Source organism: Dromiciops gliroides, chromosome 3 (genome assembly GCF_019393635.1).
Source record: "Dromiciops gliroides isolate mDroGli1 chromosome 3, mDroGli1.pri, whole genome shotgun sequence".
NCBI classification, from domain to species: Eukaryota; Metazoa; Chordata; class Mammalia; order Microbiotheria; family Microbiotheriidae; genus Dromiciops; species Dromiciops gliroides.
Genome location: NC_057863.1, coordinates 607,547,919 through 607,569,457, shown reverse-complemented (window position 1 = coordinate 607,569,457; position 21,539 = coordinate 607,547,919). Strand labels below are relative to the sequence as shown.

Here is a 21,539-nt window from a genome sequence, read left to right as displayed (position 1 = left end):
CCATTGAGAATTGGCCATGAACTAAAAATATGGACTAATTATATGCCAGAGTCAGACAGCCCTACATCTTGGCAAGACTTGGGTGCCCAATGCTAGATTCCATCCCCTGGCCCCTCCCAGGAAATCTGGGGTGAGGGAAGGCCATTGGTCAGTTTGTGTCATCTGCAGGCACAGCCGATGACCCTGCTGACTGCCACAACCGTGGCTCCAATGAATGCTGAAATTACAGGGGACGTGGAGGCATAGAAGTGCCAGCTCTGGAAGGGTTCTTAGACACTGGAAGGGCCCTTAGAACATAGCGTAGCAGAGCTAGAACATTTGCACAAGGTTGCCTCAGGCTGGGCCCATAACAAGACACAGGGAAAAGGAAAAAGAGGGGGACCAGGCTGCTTGTGTGGGCATTGGGGCCGTCCGAAAGGAAGCTTGTGAACCCATGGTGAATGTAGGGAGGGCTGGAGGAACCCTCATCAGAGAATGTCAGAGCAGACAGGGCCCTTAAGAACACAGGTTGTCAGGGCTAGGAGGGCCCTTAGAACACAGGATGTCAGAGCTGGGAGGGCCCTTAGAACAAAGGATGTCAGAGCTGGGAGGGCCCTTAGAACACAAAATGTCAGGGCTGGGAGGGCCCTTAGAACACTGTGTCAGAGCTAGAAGGGCCCTTAGAACAGAGGATAGCAGAAGTGGGAGGGCCTTAGAACACAGGATGTTAGGGCTGGGAGGGCCCTTAGAACCTGGAATGTCAGAGCTGGGCAGGCCCCTAGAACATAGCATGTCAGGGTTATACCCTGGTTGAACTTGAGCTAGACCTCAGGTGTCTTGAGTTACCCCTGTCCAGTATTCTTCTTGCTATGCCATGCTGCCCCCTTAAAGAAGGGGGCACTGCATGAGCTAAGGCCCAGAGGCCAGATTGAGCAGGAGGTGAGTCCCCTGAGATGATGGATTTCCTTGGTCAGCAGGAAGTAAGGTGAACAAACATCTCTGACCCTGCCCTTGGCTGTGTCTGGAAGCAGGAACTCTTGGGTTTCGTTTCTCCTCATGCTCTCTACTGAGCTGGCTGGGGCGTGTGTCTCATTCCTCCTTAGGGATCCCAGATCTTGTCTGAACACCGGCTCTATAGGGTTCAGCCTGGAAAATGATGGAGCTGAGGGGACTGAGCTGATGCCCTGAGGCTTCCCCATGACCTTCCAACCCCTCTTCCTCCTTGGGCCCTGCAGGCAGCCTAAGAGCCTAGCATTCTGCCCCAGTCCTTCAGGGCAACCCACCCTCCCCAGCTGCCGCCGAGTCACCCAGTTTGTGGCCCCTTATCTTGTGGTTTGGCTCCATCACAGGCCTTTCCTTCTGTACCCGCCCCAAGCACTGCCCCATATGGTCCCCCTCTGCCCCCCCCCAGACCCCAGAAGGAGAAGGCCCTGGTGCAGGGGGGTGGATCCCAGAGCTTCATCATCCCCAGGGAGTCAACCAAGGCTAGCAAAAGAGGGTCAGAGGTTCCTTTCCCAGGGAAGGGGAGGAGAGGAACAAAGCTTCTGTCAGCTTTTGTTCTCCAACTCTTCCTTCTTTATTTTCTCCCAATCCTGGAGCTTCCCTACCAAAGGATCCCAGATCCTTCCTCAGCTAGAGGCTAAAAAAAGACCTTGGAGTCTTAGTGGACTGCAAGCTCACTGTGAGTCAGCAGTTCCCAGCATCAGAACGAGGCACTGATAGTGCCACTGTTCCTCAGTCTACGTCAGGCAACGGCCGTCCCCTTGTGTTCCCTTCTGGGTGCCCCATTTCAGGAAGGGGCTTGATGAATTAAGTTCATCTGGGTGGGGAGGAGATCGATCAGGGAGCATCTGAGCTAGGGGCAAAGGGGAGACCATGCTCTATGAAGGTTGATTAAAGCAACCAGGTTTACTTAGACTGGAGCATCTTGGAAAGGGAGATCAGAGGAGGGAAGGAAGGAAACCAGCATTGATTAAGCACCTGCTTTTCGCCAGCCACTCTGCTAGACAGTTTACAAATAGTAGCTCATTTGATCCTCACAACAACCTCTGATTATCCCCATTTTACAGATGAGGAAACTGAAGCTGATAGAGATAAAGTGATTTGCCTAGGGTTGTAATAGCTAGTAAGTGCCTGAGGTCTTCCATTTGAAGCTGGGTCTTTCTGACTCCAGGCCTAGCACTTCACCATCCCACCTTGCTGCCTCTTGGGAGGTGGTATCACTGGCATTCAAGGTTGTCAGATGGAAGAAAGGTGAGGCCTTATTTGGTGTCACCACAGAGGGCAGGACGTGGAGCGTTGGTGTGAAATTACAGGGAGGTGGATTTTGGTCTAGTTCATAAGAAGCAGAGCAGACCCCTGATGGAGTGTGCTGTCTTGAGAGTGTGGCATTTGAGATAATAACAGACACCAGTTCTGGGCAATCCTATTATCAATTTATCACTCTACTGGTAAGGGACTGACAAAATGGCTCCCTGACTTCTTGTAGTCCAAACAGGGAGAGGGAGGGAGAGAGAGAGAGCAGGAGAGAGAGCGCACAAGAGAGGAGTGCATGGCTACTTTTCCAGGTTCTTACCCCTTTTTGATTAAGAGGCCGGTCATTATACATCAGTCAGATCTAATTGGTTCATGTAGTTAAAGGTGGATTACATCAGATTAGAGGCACTGAAAATCCCCTTGATGCAGGACAATATCTCTATATGGTAATCAATCCAAAGAATTTGGACCCCACCCAGACTGATCCTGCACCCTGGCTACTGTCTGCCTGTGGTCTGGCTGACAGTAAGTAACAAAAAGGGGAATCTGATTTCCCCATCAATAATTATTTTCTCACAGGAGGTAGTGAGTTCCCCACCACTGGAGGAAAAGCTGTGTGACCATTTCAGTTAAGCAAAAGAAATCAACCCGTCTGAAAATGTCAGCCCCATTCCGCACCTGTAGGCCTTCACCTCTGCTGATAGATGGGAGGCACGCCTCTTTCTGACGTTTTTCATTGGAAGTCCATTTGACAGCAGTGTTCTAGAGGACATTTTTGTTCCGAGTACAGGTTAGACTAGACACTTGGTGAGGGGTGCTTCACCTCTGTGATGCTGGGTCCCCGCATCTGGCTCCCAGGATCCCCCGGCCAGGTCCTGTTCATCCTTTCCTCTTGGCAGCACAGTGTTCGGGGCTCATTTTGGTTCACCCCTCAGCCCTGCAGGGGAATCTGTTACCCTTGGCAGCCCCTGGGTGGTTCTTAAGCTGCAGCCCTGCAGCCCGTAGCTCCTATTCCCTGTTTCATTCAGTGCCATCCGTGTTGGCCAAGTCTCTGTTATGTGGAGCCTCGTGGGACTGAAGGCTCGGCCTCTCCTTTTGTCTCTTGCAGGCTCAGGCCGTCACCCTCACGGTGGCCCAGGCTTTCAAAGTCGCCTTTGAGCTTTGGCAGGTGTCCAAGGAAGGTGAGTCTAGCCTGGGCACAGAGGGAGGTGGTTTACCAGCTCATTCCTGGCAGCTTGACTGGCAAGCACGCTCAGCCCATTCGGTGCATGGACTCTGTCCTCAGCCACACTCCTCCCTTGGCACCTCTGATGCTCCTTCCCTTGCCTTTCCCCAAGACCCCAACCTCTGTTCCCTTGGTGCTTGTAGAGAAGGAGAAGCGGGAGAAGGCAAACTTAGAAGAGGTCGCGTGTGGGGCTCGGCTGGACAGCTCCCCGTCCCTAAAAGGCCGTGAGTCTGTGGGCTTGGGGAGGGGAGGGTGGGAGCAGGCAGGCAAGGGGCTGGTGGAGAGCTACCACAGGAATCCAGCTGTGCTCTGAACACCTATGTCTTGGCCCCTTCCCTTCCAAGTTCTCAGTGCATGGTCCACAGATCCTGTGGGGGTCCATGGTTCATGGCCTGAAAGATTGACGTGCTCTGTGACCCTGGACAGGTCATGTGACAAATCACTGACCTTCACTTTCCTCATCTCTAAAATGGGCATAATCAGATGGCCTGTATTAAGTGCCTGCTGTATGCTGGGCATGGTGCTGACCCCGAGTAATAATAATGCACACTTCTGGTACCTTGCTCACAGGGTATTGGGAGGGTCAGATAAGATCAGTGTGCCAAGTGCTGTGAAGCACTGGATGTGTGGAGCCAGCTAGTCTTCATCTACCTATTATTCTCAGTAATGAGACACTGCTTTAAAGGCCTAGTGAAGGAACAGGACAGGAGTGAAGCTGATAGGAGCTGGGCCCAAACCAGAAGCAGAGAGAAAGAAAAAGGAACCTTTGGGGGAAGTGTGGGGACCTTGTCTGCCAGGTGGGCGTTGGGGCAGTCCGAAGGAAACTTGTGAGCCCATGATGAGCGTGGGGAGGGCTGGCAGAACCCTCATCAGGGAATGCCAGAGCTGGGAGGGCCCTTAGAACACAGCATGTCAAAGCTGGGAAGGCCTTAGAACACAGGGTGTCAGAGCTGGGAGGGCCTTAGAACACAGGGTGTCAGAGCTGGGAGGGCCTTAGAACACAGGGTGTCAGAGCTGGGAGGGCCCTTAGAACACAGCATGTCAGCTGGGAGGACCCTTAGAACACAGGGTGTCAGAGCTGGGAGGGTCCTTAGAACACAGGGTGTCAGAGCTGGGAGGGCCTTAGAACACAGCATGTCAGAGCTGGGAGGGCCCTTAGAACACAGGGTGTCAGAGCTGGGAGGGCCCTCTGTTGGAGTAGAGATTGGCAGAACATCCTGTAGTTAGTGTGAGGGTTGGAAGACGTTGGGGTGAAGATTTGGGCAAAGACCCTTATCTGCTATTGGCAGCTCTGTGATCTTGGCCAAATGACTGAGTCCTGCTGGGGCCGGTCCTCTTCTTTGTGACGAAGGCAGCCATTGCAGATGAGCCCTGAGGTCCTTCCCAGCTCTGATGTCATGCCCGCCCTTTTCCTGTCCTGAGCAGTCGGGGGAGTGATGGCAGGCTGTTGCTTTCCCTCTCGGGACACATGGGGAAAGTTGAGGGAAGGGGGTCTCTCTTTCTAAGTTCTCTTGCTTGGGGGGGTCTCCTCTATAGCGATCACTACTGGAAACCTGCTGGACCTGGAGGAAACAGCCAAGGCTCCCCTGTCCACTGTGAGTGCCAATGCCGCCAACCTGGATGAGGTGGGGAGGCCTGAGCCCCTGGCCAATAACAACGTGGTCTGGGTGAGTCCCCTGAGTGGAAGGATAAGGGGGAGAGAGTGCTGGGCCTTGGGAGGCTGGGCCCCACCCAACCCCACCCCACCTCCTCCAGTGTCCAGTCTGCCCCACCCGGAGGCCCTGCTTTGTGCTCAGACAGCTCCAGTGCCCAGCCCTCTCTGGGCTTTGTAGGGGTCAGTGCCTGTTTGGGTCCCCAGGATACCTGCAAGGCTGGCTGTGGTGGGGATGGGGGGGAAACAGTGTCCTCTTGAACCAGAGGATCCTCTTCAGTGGGCCTGGCCTCCGTGGTGCAGCTGTGTCTCCACAAAGCTCCCCTCTCACCCACAGCTGCTAGGACTTACTCTGATCAGGTCAGGGAGATTAGCTCCAAAGCCCTTGTCCCTGGCCCAGACACGGAAGTTAACCTCCCTATCACATCAACCCCTTCCTCACTGGTCAGAGGGGAACCTCTGGGGACAAGAAGGACTTAGATACAGCTTGTTCCCTGACTCACTGTATGTCCCTGGACAGCCCCCCCCCTTTCAGCCTCAGTCTCCTCATCTATAAATTGAGTATTTTTCTAATAACAACTTTGCAGGTGAGGATCAACTAAGATCATTATGTGTAGCTCCTTAAAAAAGATCAAAGACCGGGGATAGTTGTGCAATGGTGTTTTTGACAATTATCCAGATATTGAATAAGAAGCATAGGTTTATAGATGGGGGGCGATTCAAGGTTGGCTAGACTCACCCTCTCATTTTACAGATGGGGAAATTGAGGCCCAAGGTCCCTTCCAACCATCAGCTATTGGATGCTGTCATCAGTTATTTGGGGAGAGAGACCCTTGGCCCCACCAGCCCACAGCTGTATGACAGTCCTTTCCTGCCCCTTCTGATTCTGGGGAGCGTGAGATCAATGGCAGGCCAAGCATGGCTCCTAACATGGGCCTCTTGTGTTTGTTTTCTTTTAGGAGCTAGATGACGGCCTTGATGAAGCCTTCTCAAGGTAACTGAATCAGCGCTGCCATGCTGGGAGAGGCTGCACCACAGCCTAAAGGGACACTCCAGGGGAGGCCTCTTGGGGGAAGATGGAGGGCCCCTCCCTAGATTCATGGGCAAAGAGAGACAGAGACAGACAGAACCTGCCCCTTTTAATCAGGAAAAAGGAGAGAAGGGAAACGGGGAGGGAGAGGGAGGGAGAAAAAAGAGGGAAGGGAGAGAGTGAGAGAAGGAAGAAGAGGGGAAAGGAGAAAGAAGAGAAAGAGAAGGAGGGAGGAGAAAGAAAGAGACAAATAGGAAGAAAAGAAGAGAGAGGAGGGAGGGGAGGAGGAAGAGACAAAGAATAGCCAGCCACTTCAATCAGAGAAGGAGGAAGCCCTGGCCAGTGCAGAGGGAAGAAGAGCTATGCCCAGCTGACCTGGGTACTTTGTGGCTAGAGAGAATGACCCCTCCTGTCTTCCCTCTTCTCCTCTTCTCCCCTTGTGCATAGCACAGTTCGTTTGGGGTTAGTCAGTGACTGCATGATGAGTCCTGAGCCCCCACGCCAGGGCTTCCATGTTAGCTAGCCCTTGGCATTTCTGTTTGAAGGGCAGCTCGGGCCGTGGAAAGCCCGAGGATGTGTAACCCCACCCCCCAGCCCCTTCCACCTCCATTAATGGGAAGGGGAGAGTGATGGCCTATTGTACTTTTTTGGTTTAGCAAACTCTTGTTTTAATGTTTTGGTTTTTGTTTCCGTCTCTGGTTTTTACATCCCCCATTTCCCAATGGATCTCTTCTCCCTGCTTCCCTAACGTGGAGCCATCCCTTGTAACAGAAATCAAAAACAAAGAAAGACAGTTCAGCCGACCTAAGCAACACAACCACAGCATTTGTAGGTTTCCACACCCATGACCCCCCACCTCTGTCTGCCAGGAAAGGGAGGGAGCTACATTTTTCTCCTCTCTTCGTTGGGGACGCAGATAGATGGTCGTTCTGTTCATCCTTTCGGTAGTCCTTGACGTTTCCATTCCTGTGGTCATTCTCCAACGTTGATATCTTTTGTTTATGTTTTAACATCATCCAGATTTCCCCATGCAGCCCTCCCCTCCCCCTACCCACTGAGCCGTCCCTTAGACTAGAGATTTTTTCATTTCATTTTTATTTTTTGAGTTTTTTTTTTAAAGAAAAAAAGGAAGGAGAGGGGTACAAAAAGCAAAACCAATCAGCCTCTGGAAAAAAATCTGATGTTCTATGCAGTGCTCCAACTGCCCCCCTGCAAAGGATCATGGGGACATGTCTTCTTGTAGCTCTTAGGCTGGGGCCAACTTGGTTCCTTTTCATTTCACAATATTTGGTTTTGTGGTTTTGAGTGGACGACTTCTATCTAACATGGTTGTCCCTCAGACGTGTTGTTTGTCTGGCTCCCCCTCCTTCACTTTGCCTCCCTTGCTCTGTGTTCATCTTATTCACCATTTTCTTTCAGAAAAATAAGAGTATTCCCTTCCCTTCACAGGCCATCCCCCAGTCACTGGGTAGTCACTCCCCCTCCCTCCCCCCCCCCCGCCCCCTCCCCCCAGTTTTTAGCTACCACGTACTTTCCTTACCTATGAGATAGGCTGGTCAGAGATGTTCCATTTCACAGATAAAGAAGCCGAAGTTCAGGGAGGTTGGGTGGGTTGCCCAGGATTAATCATGGAGCCCTTCCATTCAAATCCGGGCTTCTGATTCCAAGGCCCAAGTCACCCCAGGCAGGATATGGTTCAGGGGTTCAGGAGAGAGGCTCTGTCGAGAGACAGCTCAACATGGCTGAGTGGAAGGCCCCAGCCATTAGCATCTGTTTCTTCTTCCCTACTCAGTGGATCCGTCTCTCCCCAACCTTCCCATCCTCTGTTTCCCTTCTATGTTCCTACTCTTACTCAGGGAATTTCCTAACCAGGCCTTCTTAGTGAATTGTATAACACCTCACCGTTCTAACCACAAGGCATAAGGGAAGGAGCCCTGGCCTTGGAAGGCAGCAGGTGGCATTTTGTAACCCAGCTCAGCTACCGACTAACCATTTTGACCTTGGACATAGCCTGAGACTGTTTTCTATGAAGTGCGCAAGTTGGATTAGATTTTTTTCTTTGTAAATAGTATTTTATTTTTTCCAATTACATGTAAAAATAGTTTTCATTGTTCATTTTTTATAAGATTTTGAGTTCCAGATTTTTCTCTCTCCCTTCTCTTCTTCTTCCCTTGGGACACAATCTGATATAGGTTATACATGTGCAATCCTATTAAATATATTTCCACATTAGTCATGTTGTGAAAGAAGAATCAGAACAAAGGGGGAAGCCATGAAAAAGAATAAAAAACAAAAAAAGTGAAAATAGTATACTTCAATCTGCATTCAGACTCCAGTTTTTTTCTCTGGATGTGGATAATGTTTTCCATTATGAGTCTTGGAATTGTCTTTGATCATTCTATTGCTGAGAAGAGCTAAGTCATTCATAGTTCATCATCACACAATGTTACTGTTACTGTGTACAATGTTCTTTGGTTCTGTTCACTTCACTCATTGTCAGTTCATGTAAGTCTTCCCAGGTTTTTCTGAAATCTGCCTGCTTATCGTTTCTTACAGCACAATAGCATTCCATCACATTCATATGCCACAACTTGTTCAGCCATTCCCCAATTGATGGGCATCCCCTCCGTTTCAAATTCTTTGCCACTACAGAAAGAGCTGCTATAAATATTTTTGTACATGTGGGTCCTTTTCCTGGATTAGATTTTTTAAAACATTTTTTCTCTTAACAAGTATTTATTTTCTTTCCTGCTAACTCCCCCTACAAAAAAAAGGAAGGAAGGAGAAAAAGGAAAAGAAAGAAAGAGGACAGAAAATCCCTTGTATGTAGAATGAAGCAAAACAAATTCCCACAGGTGAGAGTTTCTGTCATGGGCCTCCTTGGCAGTTTGGGGGAGCCCCTGGACCCTTTCTCAGAAGAATGTTTTTAAATGAATAAAATAAATTACATAGGATTACAAAGGAGGCATATTCTACTGAAATACAGTAGTCAAATTAGTTCAGAAGGTCCCTCCCAGTTCTGATGTTCTGTATTCTAAGGTCCAGAGGCCCCGATCTGGTTAAAGCCAACAGCATCTTTCATATGCTTCTGACAGGCCACACAGAAGCTGTCAGAGACAGTCTCTGTTCTATGCCTTTTCTTGCTGTTGCTGAGCCCTGTAACATCCTTCCAGGCCTGCAGGCCTCTGTTCTCACATTGCTCTCTTGGACTCTTCCAGGCTGGCCCAATCACGGACAAATCCACAGGTCCTGGACATCGGGCTGACGGCCCAGGACATCCAGTATGCCCAGTGCCTCTCCCCTGTGGACTGGGACAAGCCGGACTCAGGCACCTCTGAGCAGGACGACCTCTTTGGCTTCTGAGCATCTGAGGGCCAGTGAGGCCAGCAACCACTACGCAAATGGACCAAAGTCATCCTCTTGGGGAAGGGGAGGAGCAGGTCCCCTTGTCCTCAGACGGCAGCCTCTCATGGCCCCGTCAACCACTAGACCAAAGGCATTATTAATGCAGCTCTTTTTTTTTATCCTGCTTTTTTTTCCCTTTACAAACTATAGGATGCTTCAAGCCTATTTATTCCGTGGACTCTCACTCAGACACAAGCGTTGTTGAGCATCTTCCGCTGTGTGATGTGTACAGTATTATGACCAGCCTTTTGGCCCCTCTCCGGGGGAGGTCAGCTTCTCTCTTACCTCTTCTCTTTTTACAAAGCCAGGGCCGCTTGGTCTTAACTCATTCCTTCCCCAAAGAGTCACCTTGGGGTCTGCTCCTGTTCTCCCATGGAGGAGAGGGGACAAGGAGGGAGGGTGGGGGGCCCTGCTGGCCTGGGTGACTGGGCTCTCTGTGAGCTGGAGGCCAGAATACTGCCCATTAAGCTGCCCAAGGATGAGCTGACTCCAAGAGCCCCTCTCATCCAAAGACTCAACAGCTTTGCACTTTAAGACATGAACCCAAAGCCAGGCCTGAAGATGGTGAAAGGAAAGTGCTGAGTCTGTAGGTAGCTTTTAGTCTTCATTCTCAGGGTGGGTTAGGGTTTGGACCCCAGAACAGAGAAAAGCAGTGTAGTGTGGGTGGAGTGAGACGCCAGGAAGGCGCTCTCCTGACCTTGAGCCAAGCCCTTTCCCCTCGTTGGGCCTCAGCTTCCCCATTCAGCAAAGGGGGAGAGGGTTGGACTTCCAACTCCAGCATCCTGTTATTTTGCCTTATTAAAAGTTAACTGACTTCTGCTGACCTCTGTCATGCCGCCCCATCACACTGATGAGATTTGTCCTGTGACTGCCCTTGGACTTGGCTTCTGTCACACTCTTCCATACTCTTACTGGGGTTCAGAAAAGCAGCCCCATTCCTGTCTGTGAATTTGGGAAGTCACTGGTGTGACATTCGTCCCCTCAGTATTGGCCAGGTCCTCCCAGGAAAGAGCACGCGGGGTTGGGGCATTGATTTGTTACCAGATGATGCCTAGTGCCCAGCCACGCTGACCCTGGGAAGCCAGGCAGGGGACCCCGGAAGGCCGCCAGGCTGTGCTTTTCTGCCTTAGACATTAGCAGTCACGGCAGTGTGTGAACCCCTCAGTGGTCCAGGATATTGTTGTTAGGAGCCTTGCTCCAGCCCTGCTTGGTTGAAACAGAAAGTTTATGAAATTTGTCATTTGGCTTTAAAAGATTTACTTGGTCTGTGGCCTTGGGCATATTTCTCCCCTTGGTTTTTCTTCTTCTATTTGATATGGGAGTTGGGTTAAGTGATTCCTTCCAGCTGTTGTCATGTTTTAAAGTCTTTTCCAGTTAATGACATTGTGTGTCCCAAGGCCCCTCCCAGATCTGACGTTCAGTTTTCTAAGGTCTTTGCCAGCTCTGACATTGTGTGTCCCAAGGTCCCTCCCAGCTCTGACGTCTTCTAAGGTCCTTGCCAGCTATAACACTGTGTTCTAAGGGCCCCCCCAGCCCTGACATTCTGTGTTCTAAGGGCCTTTCTGGATTTAACCTTGTATGACTCCCTTCTCTCTTATCCCACCCCAAGATGTTCTTCAGCTCCCTAAAGTGAATGGACTGAGAACAGTAGAAGGATCTCAGCATCCTGCTTGCCTGATAGCAGAACCTGCCAGTTGTGGGAACAGAAACTGTTTTCCTCTGTGTCCCTGCCTCATCAGACCTTGGATTCGCTGTTCACCCCAGAGCCGAGTGCGCCCAGGGACTCTGGGTCTGGTTTGGGGGAAGCCTCCCCATGGCAGGGCCTGGAGGGAAGGGCTATACTCGTGGGGAGCCAAGAATTCTTTCTGAGAAAGATCAGCCCACATGCCTGCCCTGTGCTTGGGAGGCTACTTTCCTCGGGGTCCCTTGTGTCCGTGTTGCTGCCCCCCCCCCCGCCGCTGCCCAGCTGTCAGGGTTTTGTTCTTTAATGTTGCATTTTGTTGAGGAAAAGAATGAAAAGTTCTCCCTCTTTGGGGAGAGGGGAATAGAAATTGATCTAGTACTTTGAGGTTTTGAGTCACACAGCTGAGGTGCCGAGGATACTGAGCTACCCTGCTCTCCGTGAGCTTAGGTTTTATGGTGAGACTCTGCATGTGTGTCATAAATTTGGCAGAGTGGATAGAAAGTTGGCCTCGGGAGTGCCACCTGGGTTCAAACCCCACCTCCCATGGTTTGTGTGACCCTGGACAAGTCACTTATCCCCTCAGTTTTCTAAGCAGCTCTCAAAAGATTGAGGTTCTTTTCTGTGTGTGTTTTGGACCCTTCGGGCTGTTTGGGAACGTCTGTGGGCTCCCTCTAAGGACCATGGTTTTAAATACATCAAATTAAACACATGGTTACAAAGGAAATCAGTTATGTTGAAATATAATTATCAAAGTAGTTAATGAGTCAAGTAAGTGAATGGAAGAAGTCTGACTCATGAGCCTCCACAGAACACAATCAGCTTGAAGCAAAGGCATTTATTGGAATAATGGTGTAAGAACGGTGGCAACAAAACCTTTCCCCCTCTGATAAACCTGGGGTGTACTTTCACAAATACACAGCATCAGTTAGAAGTGCACATGCATAGGTAGGGTTAACAAATTGAGAGGCAATTAAATGTGGCCATTGTCTATTCAGAGAGACCCTTTATGTCCTCTAGGGCTATAGAACCTTAGTTTCTGCTAGATGCTGCTTTCTTCATTGCCTACAGTCATAACCACCTCCATCTTTGAGCTTGCCAGGTGTCCTGACCTCGGGTGCACTGTCAGGCACCTTAAGGAAAGCAGAGCTCACAACATAAGATGAGCAGGAATCTTATCTTAGGAGCTTGCTGTCTCCCAAGCAACCAAGTCCAGGTTCTAGGTGCTAACCTCTGTCTCTTTCTCAGTGCCAGTTTGACCCTCCCTCAGGGACTAACTACATTGGTATTGCTGGGTGTTTCTTCTGCAATATATCAATATTGCCAGTGTGAAAGGGAGGAGAGAGAAATCATCTCACCTGATGCTGGTGTAAGAAGTAAAAGATTGGGGCAGCTAGGTGGCGCAGTGGATAAAGCACCGGCCCTGGATTCAGGAGGACCTGAGTTCAAATCTGGAGTCAGACACTTGACACTTACTAGTTGTGTGACCCGGGGCAAGTCACTTAACCCTCATCGCCCTGAAAAAAAAGAGTAAAAGACAAAAGGGGATGAGCAAACACTCGGCAGCTGGACTCACTCCTTCATCAAAAGCCTTGTAATTCCCTCAGGTTGACCAGGAACCTTCTTTGCATTTGGTTGTTGGCTTGTAGAAAGACTCCGTAATTTGATCAGAGATTATTCTACCCTGTTCACCACCTACTTTACAATGATCAATATCCAAAGGTACAGCTAGCTGCCTCAAACAGTACTGAGTTCCCCATCACTGGAGGTGTTCAAGTAGAGGCCAGGTGACCAGTTACTGGTGATGTTGGCAGGGTGTTGGACTTGATCACCTCCTGGGTGATGATCTACCTCTAGGATCTGAGAAATTTTACTTTCCTTAAGGCCTTGTGGGTATATAGGGCAAGTAAGGTGTTGGGCATAGCTGTGTGGTGCAGTGGGTAAGAGTACTGGACTTGCAGTTAGTTACTAAGGCATCTTCCTGAGTGCAAATCTGGCCTTAGACACTTATTAGATGTGTGACCTTGGGCAAGTCACTTTACCCTGGTTGCCTCAGTTTCCTCATCTGTAAAATGATCTGGAGAAAGAAATGTTCAACCATTCCAGCATCTCCACCAAGAAAACCCCAAATGGGGTTATGAAGATTTGGACACAGCTGGAAGCTGTTGGGAGAAATTGATGGTATGGGGCTGAACTCCATTTATTAAGTACCTGCTATGTGCAAAGCACTGACGATTTAGGCAGAGCTTGAAACTCCAGCATGAAAAACAACTTTCCCTCCCTTCAGGAGGCTTACAGTCCAATGCATGTCAGGAGATAGATAGCATGCATGTGACGAAGGATTACATGAGGTGATAGGTGATGATGTAGGAGAGGCCCTGGCAAAGCACTATATACCGTGGAAGAAGTAAAGGAAGAGATAAGACACGGCAGGACAAGCACAGAGATGAAGAACATTGAGGTTCGAAATGAAGCTGGGAGCTAGATTGCAGAAGGTCTTGAATACCAGAGTCAGGAAGGAACATTAGAAGGAAATAAGGGGGCAGCTAGGTGGTGCAGTGGATAAAGCACTGGCCCTGGATTCAGGAGGACCTGAGTTCAAATCCAGTCTCAGATACTTGACACTTACTAGCTGTGTGACCCTGGGCACTTAATCCCCATTGCCCTGGAAAAAAAAAAAGGCAAAATAAAACAGAAGGAAATAAACATTTATTAAATACCTACTGTGCTAAGCGCTTTTATAAATAATTTCATGACAACCTGGGGAGGTAGATGCTATTATCTTCATTTTACAGATGAGGAAACTGGGGCAGATAGGTTAAGTAACTTGCCCAAGGTCACCTAGCTATTAAGGTTGGATTTGAATTCGTTTCTCAGATTTGAGCTCTGGTTTCCCAACTCCCTGCCCAAGGCTCTGTGCACTATGGCGCCACCTGGTGGCAGTTATCCCATAAACCATGATGAACCACTCCAAAATTTCTTCAAATGAAGAACAAACTCGGGAATCCCAGTGAACTGGAGACAAGCGATGGAGGAATCCCCAACTGGTACAACAACTAGGCCTTTTGAGTTCTGCCCAGGCCCTAGGGGGAACATCTGGGGACCATCTCTGGTGCAGGATAGGGGAGCTCAAAATTCAGAGTCGAGGACCAAGGTTCCCATTTTTGACCTGATGCCTCCCACTGGTTTGGAGGAAAGTCACTTCCCAGAGGCTCGGCTCCTTTCTCTCTATGGGAGAAGGAATTGGGTGAGATGGCCCCATAACTTCACCGTTCTCTGCCCCCAACAGCTGCCTGAGCCACAAGTCTGCCTGGACCATCTTGTTCTTGGGGGGTGGGAGGTGAGTCCCACCTGCTTCTGGCTGACCCTTAATAGAAGGGTGTAATGGATGAAGGAAGACCCTTTCAAGCTTCCTCAAACATCAGAACTGACATCCTGACCCAGAGGGCTCTCCTCCGCTACTTGTGCCGGTCTGTGCCTTGTGAATGTTTCCCTTTCCCATTTATCTTTCAGTCTCTTTCAAGTCTTAGAGTATAAAATATTTGGTACTTGCAAGTGGCTCCCAGTACACGAGACCCAGAGACACCGAGGTTTGATGTTGGGCGTCGGACAGACACGTTCAGAATTCTGAGCGGATGGGAGGTGGCAGGGCAATTGGCTCCTTTCTCTCTCTTCCCTTAATCTGAAAAGACATCCAACAAGTTCAACTTTCTAGTTAAATTGGGCCAGCCCTTGCGGTCTCCCGATATCTCAAATTATGGATGCTAAGTGTATTTGCCATCTGGCTGTTCATGCATAACTGATAGTGGTGGGGAAGGAACAAAGCCATCTTTTTGCTTTGATGTGACCTTTTCCGTTTGATGGTGCAGATCTTGGGGGTCACTGTTCCCTTTAAGGAAGCAATCCGCCCCAATTAAGCCTCTCAAGGGACTTGTAATTTCTGATAAACGGTGGTGCTCCCTGTGCCCGGGTGGGCCCACCAGCATAAGTTAGAAGGCCAACTCTGCTGGCATCCCTGCCTGCCCCTGGCACGCTCCAGCCCATCTGGCCATACACCCAACAGAATGGTTATTTCCTTAAAGAACCAGGAAGAGCCTTCTGGAAGCCAGAGAGCAAACAAGGGCTCGATCACCCAGCTATATGCTACTATATGCCAGTCACTGTGGGAGGGATAAAAGAGGTGGAGGGGTAGGAGGGAGGAGTATGTGGCAGCAGGGCAGGTGTCAAGGTGCTTGCCTCAGCTGGACTGCCGCCATACAGGGTGGCCAGATGGTGTGAGGCACTGTCTGATGGGGTTGAAATTGACATACCACCTAAGGAGGTAGTGAGTTCCCCGATCTTTGGAGGTCTCCAAATAGAGGCTGGATGACCTCTTGTAATTTTCTCACGACCAGTCTTCCCTTACCATCGTGATTTTATATTTAGCATGTGGGGAGTCAGATATAAAGATTGCACATTGTGTAATGAGATTTGCTGTCAAATGGCCGGGGTCTAAATGCTGTGTGACCTTGGGAAAATCATAAAGCTTCTCGCCTCAGTTTCTACCTCTTTAAAAGGAGGGAATTGGAGTAGGTCTCCAAGGGCCCTGATTGACAACTATTAGCCCTGACAGGCCCCTTTATAACAATCACACCTTAAAACAAATAGGCCAGAGGTTGGACCAAGTGAGGGCTGTGCCTTTCAAAGGAGGAGTCCCCTTGAGAGGCCACACAGGAGAGCGCTAATGATATTTCCAATACTCAAGGCGGTTGTGAACTCCTCTTTGGGAATAGCCTTTAGAGCCAATTAACAAGCCCCAGATCAATGTCATTGCCCTATTGATCATGTTAATTTGGAACAAGGTGCCTTCTAGGCTTAAGATTCTTTGTTCCAATGTTCTGTGGCTTACCTCTGATGTTTGAAAGCCCTTCCCAGCTCTGACAGTCCCTGTTCTAAGGGCCCTCCCAGCCCTGACATTCTTTGTCTAGGGAGGGCCCTAGAAACAGGATATCAGAGCTGGGAAGGCCCTTAGAACACAGGATGTCAGAGCTGGGAGGGCCCTTAGCACACAGGATATCAGAGCTGGGAGGGCCCTTGGAACACAGGATGTCAGAGCTGGGAGGGCCCTTGGAACACAGGATGTCAGAGCTGGGAGGGCCCTTAGAACACAGGATGTCAGAGCTGGGAAGGCCCTTAGCACACAGGATGTCAGAGCTGGGAGGGACTTTAGAATGGGGGAATATAATAGCTTAAGAGGAGTCTTAAAATGTCAGAGCTACACAAACTGGGCCTCTAGTTCCTGGCCACTGTCTCCTGCCTTTCTCTTTCCTTAGTCATACTGACAGTAGACATTTCCAGCCTCATTATGGGTAATTCCAAATCCAAGAACCCCCAAGAGATCTGCTTCGAGACTTTTTGAGTTCAAGAATGGGGCGCTGGCCCCCAAAGGGGGCTTCCTTATCATCACAGAAGAGAACTGCCGACATTATGGGCCTACCGCTGGAGGATTGAAATATTAGGAGCCAGGAGAGCTAGGCCTCATCTCGCTCTGTGATGGCTCACTGTGCATTGCTGGGATGGTCCAGCTCAGAGGTGCATTGGAAACGTTTGTTCATCAGCCCCTTCTGGGGGGAGGCTAGTGAGTCTAGTGGGCCATATGAATGTTTTCTGTTTTCTGCCTTTGTTCATTCAGGCCTGTGAGTCATAGAATCACAGCATTTAGAGTTGGCAGGGACCCCAGTGCCATCCAGACTGACCCACAGCACAAAATAATAACCACTGTCACATACCTGATACGTGCCTCTCTGGCCTCTCTCTGCAGCTTAGGCTTTGGCCCCATCTGATCTTTATGTTTACTACACTGGACACCTTTGCAGGAAGGGGCTCTGTTACCATATTTGGGGGCACATAGGTGCTAGCCACATTGAACATTTATTCAGGAGATATCCCCTATTTCCCAGTCAGGCCTCTAGGATTCAAACTGATGTGCATGAGCCCAGATTACCTTGGGGGACCCTTGGCCCTGGGCGGCACTGTTGAATTCTTCAAAATGAGCCGGCCTCCAGGCCCCCTCCCTGGTTTTTTGCTGGTACTCAGGGACAAGAGCCTCCAAATCGGGGGCTGATGCCAACCTTGCCCTTGATGAGTGGGTGGGAGAGCAGATAAGCTATTTGAGTCCAAATAGCTCAAGAATCATCAGGTGAAAGATGATGGAAATGAAGGGAGAAAAACCTTCTCCAAGCACTAACTGATCAGCTTTCCACTTGCCCTTCTCCAGGGCCCTGGATGATCATCTATGGCTCTCAAGTGCCGCAGAGACCAGGCCAATGTTGTCATTGCTGGTGCTGAGGATGACACTTGTTCTCCACTCCTGGGCAGGAAGGGGGGTAGAGAGGACTCCTACCCGTGCCTCCAAGAAAGGACCTGCTGGCTGTGACAAAGTGCAGAGGTGTCCCCGGCCTCCACATCCTTGGCCATTTCCTCCCTTATTTGGCACCTGTCAGCAAAAGAAGAGAAATCCATAGAATGTCAGAGCTGGGAGGGTCCTGAGAGCCTAGAATGTCAAAGTTGGAGAGGATCTTAAGAACATGGAATGTCAACTGGGAGGGCCCTTAGAACAAAGGATGTCAGAGCTGGGAGGGCCTTTAGAACACAGGATGTCAGAGCTGGGAGGAACCTTAGAGCACAGCATGTCAGAACTAGGAGGAAACTTAGAACACGGGATGTCAAGAGTCAGGGAGAGGGTGGGGGCTGAGAACAGAGGATGTCATAACTAGGAACAGCTTTATAATAAAATCAGGCACTGTGCTAAGCACTGGGGATCCAAAAAGAGACAAAAGGTAGTCTCTACTCTCAAGGAGATTCCCCTCTACTGGAACACAGAGCTTCAGAGCTGGAAGGGGTCTCATACCCCCAAATGTCAGATGTTGGGGGAGGGATGTGAACTTTCAGTTTATCGGTGAGAAAACTAAAGGTGAGGGAAGGGAAAGGACTTGCCCAAAGTGACACACTGGTTTCGTGGCAGGGCCAAGAGTAATGTCCAGGCCTCTTGAGACCTAATCTAGCATTTCAAGGGGTGAGTTACTCTTCTGCAGTGACCTTCCAGCAGAGGCTGAAGCACCATTTTCTGGGGATGTTTTGTAGGGGATCCATGCTCAGGTAGGGAATAGTTTACACCATGTGGGTCTCCAACCCATATGGGGTCATGTAAATGAATGTGGGGGTTGAAAAAATGTGGCAACAAAGTTTATATATACCTATTTTGTACACCTATATACCCTGGGGGTGCATAAAAGTTTCCTGGGCAAAAGGGGTTGAAAATGGGAAAAGTTTAAGAAGCCCTGGACTAGATGAATTCAGAGGTTCCTTCTGACACAGATTTTTTTTTTTTCTCCTCCAAGAGCTTGCTCAGCCATCCTAAGATTTGAATTGAGCACTATACACTACTCTCCAATTCCATGTGCCTGCTCTCTTTCTGGGATTGGGCAGTAGTGTGGGGTCTGGGAGTAGCTTCCTTGAGTGAGGGGTCTACAGGAGGGAGTGGGGGAGGTTGGCCCAAGCTCAGTACAAGATGGTGGTGGTGGTGGTGGGGGAAACGATCAAATGCTCTGGGCTTGTCATTTTGTAGTGTGCTTGAAAGAGTCTTGTTCTGGGAGCTCAGATCCCTAGGATCTTGTCCTGGCTCTGGCACCTCCCACCCCACTCTGTGACTCAGTTTCTCCTCTGAAATGAGGGGGATGGTGGACTTTATATATTTTTTATTTTATTTTATTTTAATTTTTTTGTGAGGCAATTGGGGTTAAGTGACTTGCCCAGGGTCACACAGCTAGTAAGTGTTAAGTGTCTGAGGCCGGATTTGAACTCAGGTCCTCCTGACTCCAGGGCCAGTGCTCTATCCACTGCACCACCTAGCTGCCCCTGGACTTTATATAAATGAATAACTGAGCTTTATAAAGCCCTTTAAAGTTTCCAGAGACCTTTACATACATTTTCTCATTTAAATTTCACAACTACCCTGTGAAATAGCTGGGTGGTGCAGTGGATAGAGCTTGAAGTCAGGAAGACCTGAGTTTAAATTTGACCTTAGACATTTACTAGCTGTGTGACTGTGGGCAAGTCACTTAACCTCTGTCAGCTTCAGTTTCCTAATCTATTAAAATGGGCAGAATAATAGCACCTACCTCTCAGGGTTGTTGTGAGAATCAAATGAGATAATCGTAAAATGCTTACCACAGTGTCCAGCACATAGTAGGTGCTTAATGAATGCTAGCTTTTAAAAAAGAGAAGTATAGATGACAAGATTCCTCCCATAGATTTGCTTATAGGGGATCTGAGATTCACAACTGTGAAGTCATCTAGTGCTCTCACTCTAACCCCCCTCCCATTCTCACAGATGAAACTGGGGTGCTGGGGAGCTGACTCACCTACTGGGATAGGTGCCATTGGCAGGTTAGGATTTGATTCCAGGTTCCTTGACTCTAGAACACTGGACCAGGCTTTACGAGAGTAGATTGCTTCAAGGAGTAGAACTTCCTTCCAAAGGGCACTGGGGCAACTGTATGAAATTTACACCTTTGAAAGCTACCCAGGAAGGCATGGGGTGGAGTTGTCATGGAGAGGTTGGGTGACTTCCCCATGGTTACCCTGATAATTTGTGTCAGGGGCAGGACTTGAACCCAGGTCTCCTTGATTCCAAGGCTGCCCTTCCATCCACTGTCTCATATCTCCATTTTACAGATGAGGAAACTGAGAAAGGTTAAAGTAATCTGCCCAGTTCATAGGCGTCAGAAACAAGATTTGAACTCTGGTCTTTTTGCTTCTGAGTCCATCACATTATCCAAGCTGCCTAGCCCCTCTTCAGCTGTAACACCCATGATCCCTCCCATAATGCCTCCTTTACCAGGAAGGTCATGCATAGGAAGGCACTTAGAGAATTACTACCACTGAATTATTACCCAGATATAAGCCAGTCACATCATAGAGTCATAGATTTTACAGTGTATGGGGGGAACTTAGAGGTTGGCCAGTCCCTCCAACCCCCCTCCCCAGTTTACAGAGGAGGAAACAGAGGTCCAGAGCTGGGAGGTGACCTGCCCAAGGTGCTCCAAGGGAGTTTTTACACACAATCTACCAATGTTTGCCACCATCCCTTTCCTCACCTCTTACCCCAGTGGGTGTCCCAACAGGAACCAGCTCTTTCCTGAGTCTCATTCCAGCCGTGTTTCTCATCTATCCGTGTCATCAGCATCAATGCTCTAGATGTCCGCTTGGGAGCTCGTGCATATGGGTGCATATGTGTGACCATCCGTCTGTCCATCTGCCTGCCCATCTGTCACCCAGGGCCCTGGGAGGCTGCGATGGCAGAGCATCATAGTGCTCAGGAGCTGGAAGAGACCGGAGACATCTCCCTGGTCTGACCCCTTCATTTGAGACAGGATCGAGGTGAGGCCCAGAGGAGGAAACCACCTTGCAATGATGATAAGTCACAAATGAGGGGCAGCAATGGGCTGTGTGTGGAGCAGTAGATGTAGAAGTTACCTAACCTCTGCCTCCTTCATTTTCTTTATCTGTAAAATGGGATAATGGCACCTACTTCCCAGGATCAAATGAGATAACGCACATACAGTGCTTCGAAGACCTTAAAGTGTCATGTAAACATGAGTCTCTACTGCAGGGCTGGCCTGGGTATCCCAAAGAGGTGGCTTCAAGTCTTGCCTCTGAAATCCACTGGCTGTGAGTCCCCAGACAAGTGGATTAATCCCTCATTGCCTCGGGCAACTCCCTCCCTCCTTCCCTCTCACTTTCCCTCTCCCCCCTCTCTCCTCCTCCTCCTTTTCTCTCCCTCTCCCTCTCCCTCTCCCTCCCCCCCCCCCCCCCTCCCCCCCCCCCCTCTCTCTCCTCCTTCTCTCCAGTAGAAAACCTGGTCTGAAGATGGGGCTGGGACTTGGGCTGGAAGGGTGCTTAGAACAGAGAACTCTTTGCCTCTTCTTTCCTGTGACATTGGGGGCACACATGGCATCCCCCCTTCACCTTGGTTTTGGCTTCCTGTGCCTGGGGAAGGAAGGAAGGAAGAAGGGAAGGAGGGCTGATGGGAATGTTTGGGGCTCTCTCCTTCAGAAAAGAGAGGTGTTGGCAGCTGTCCCATTAAGGGACATTTTACCCATGGATGAAAATGGGGGAGCAGCCCCCACTCTCTGTTCTTGCAGTCTGATAAGGTGCTGTAGAGACTGGCCCAGCAGCTTAGAGAAGACCATGCTTGACTCTGTCTCCAAGCAGCGCTGAGGTCTTGGGCAGTCTCCCTTCTCAAAGTTACTGGAGGTAATCTGGACGGATG

At 49.7% G+C, this 21,539-nt stretch overlaps 1 protein-coding gene across 2 annotated transcripts in view; it reads left to right on the top strand.

The window, feature by feature from the left end:
* The window catches only part of LDLRAP1 (low density lipoprotein receptor adaptor protein 1), a 42,015-nt gene extending 31,646 nt beyond the window's left edge, over positions 1-10,369 (top strand). Inside the window, exons 5-9 of one of the 2 annotated variants that reach the window (XM_043998160.1) lie at positions 3,344-3,416; positions 3,604-3,684; positions 4,997-5,127; positions 6,071-6,105; positions 9,360-10,369. In XM_043998160.1, coding sequence (XP_043854095.1) covers positions 3,344-3,416; positions 3,604-3,684; positions 4,997-5,127; positions 6,071-6,105; positions 9,360-9,504 — 465 coding nt within the window. In that variant the 3' untranslated portion in view covers positions 9,505-10,369. The remainder of the gene's footprint in view (positions 1-3,343; positions 3,417-3,603; positions 3,685-4,996; positions 5,128-6,070; positions 6,106-9,359) is intronic. The other variant, XM_043998161.1, reaches the window with a different exon arrangement.
* Positions 10,370-21,539: the final 11,170 nt, after the last annotated feature.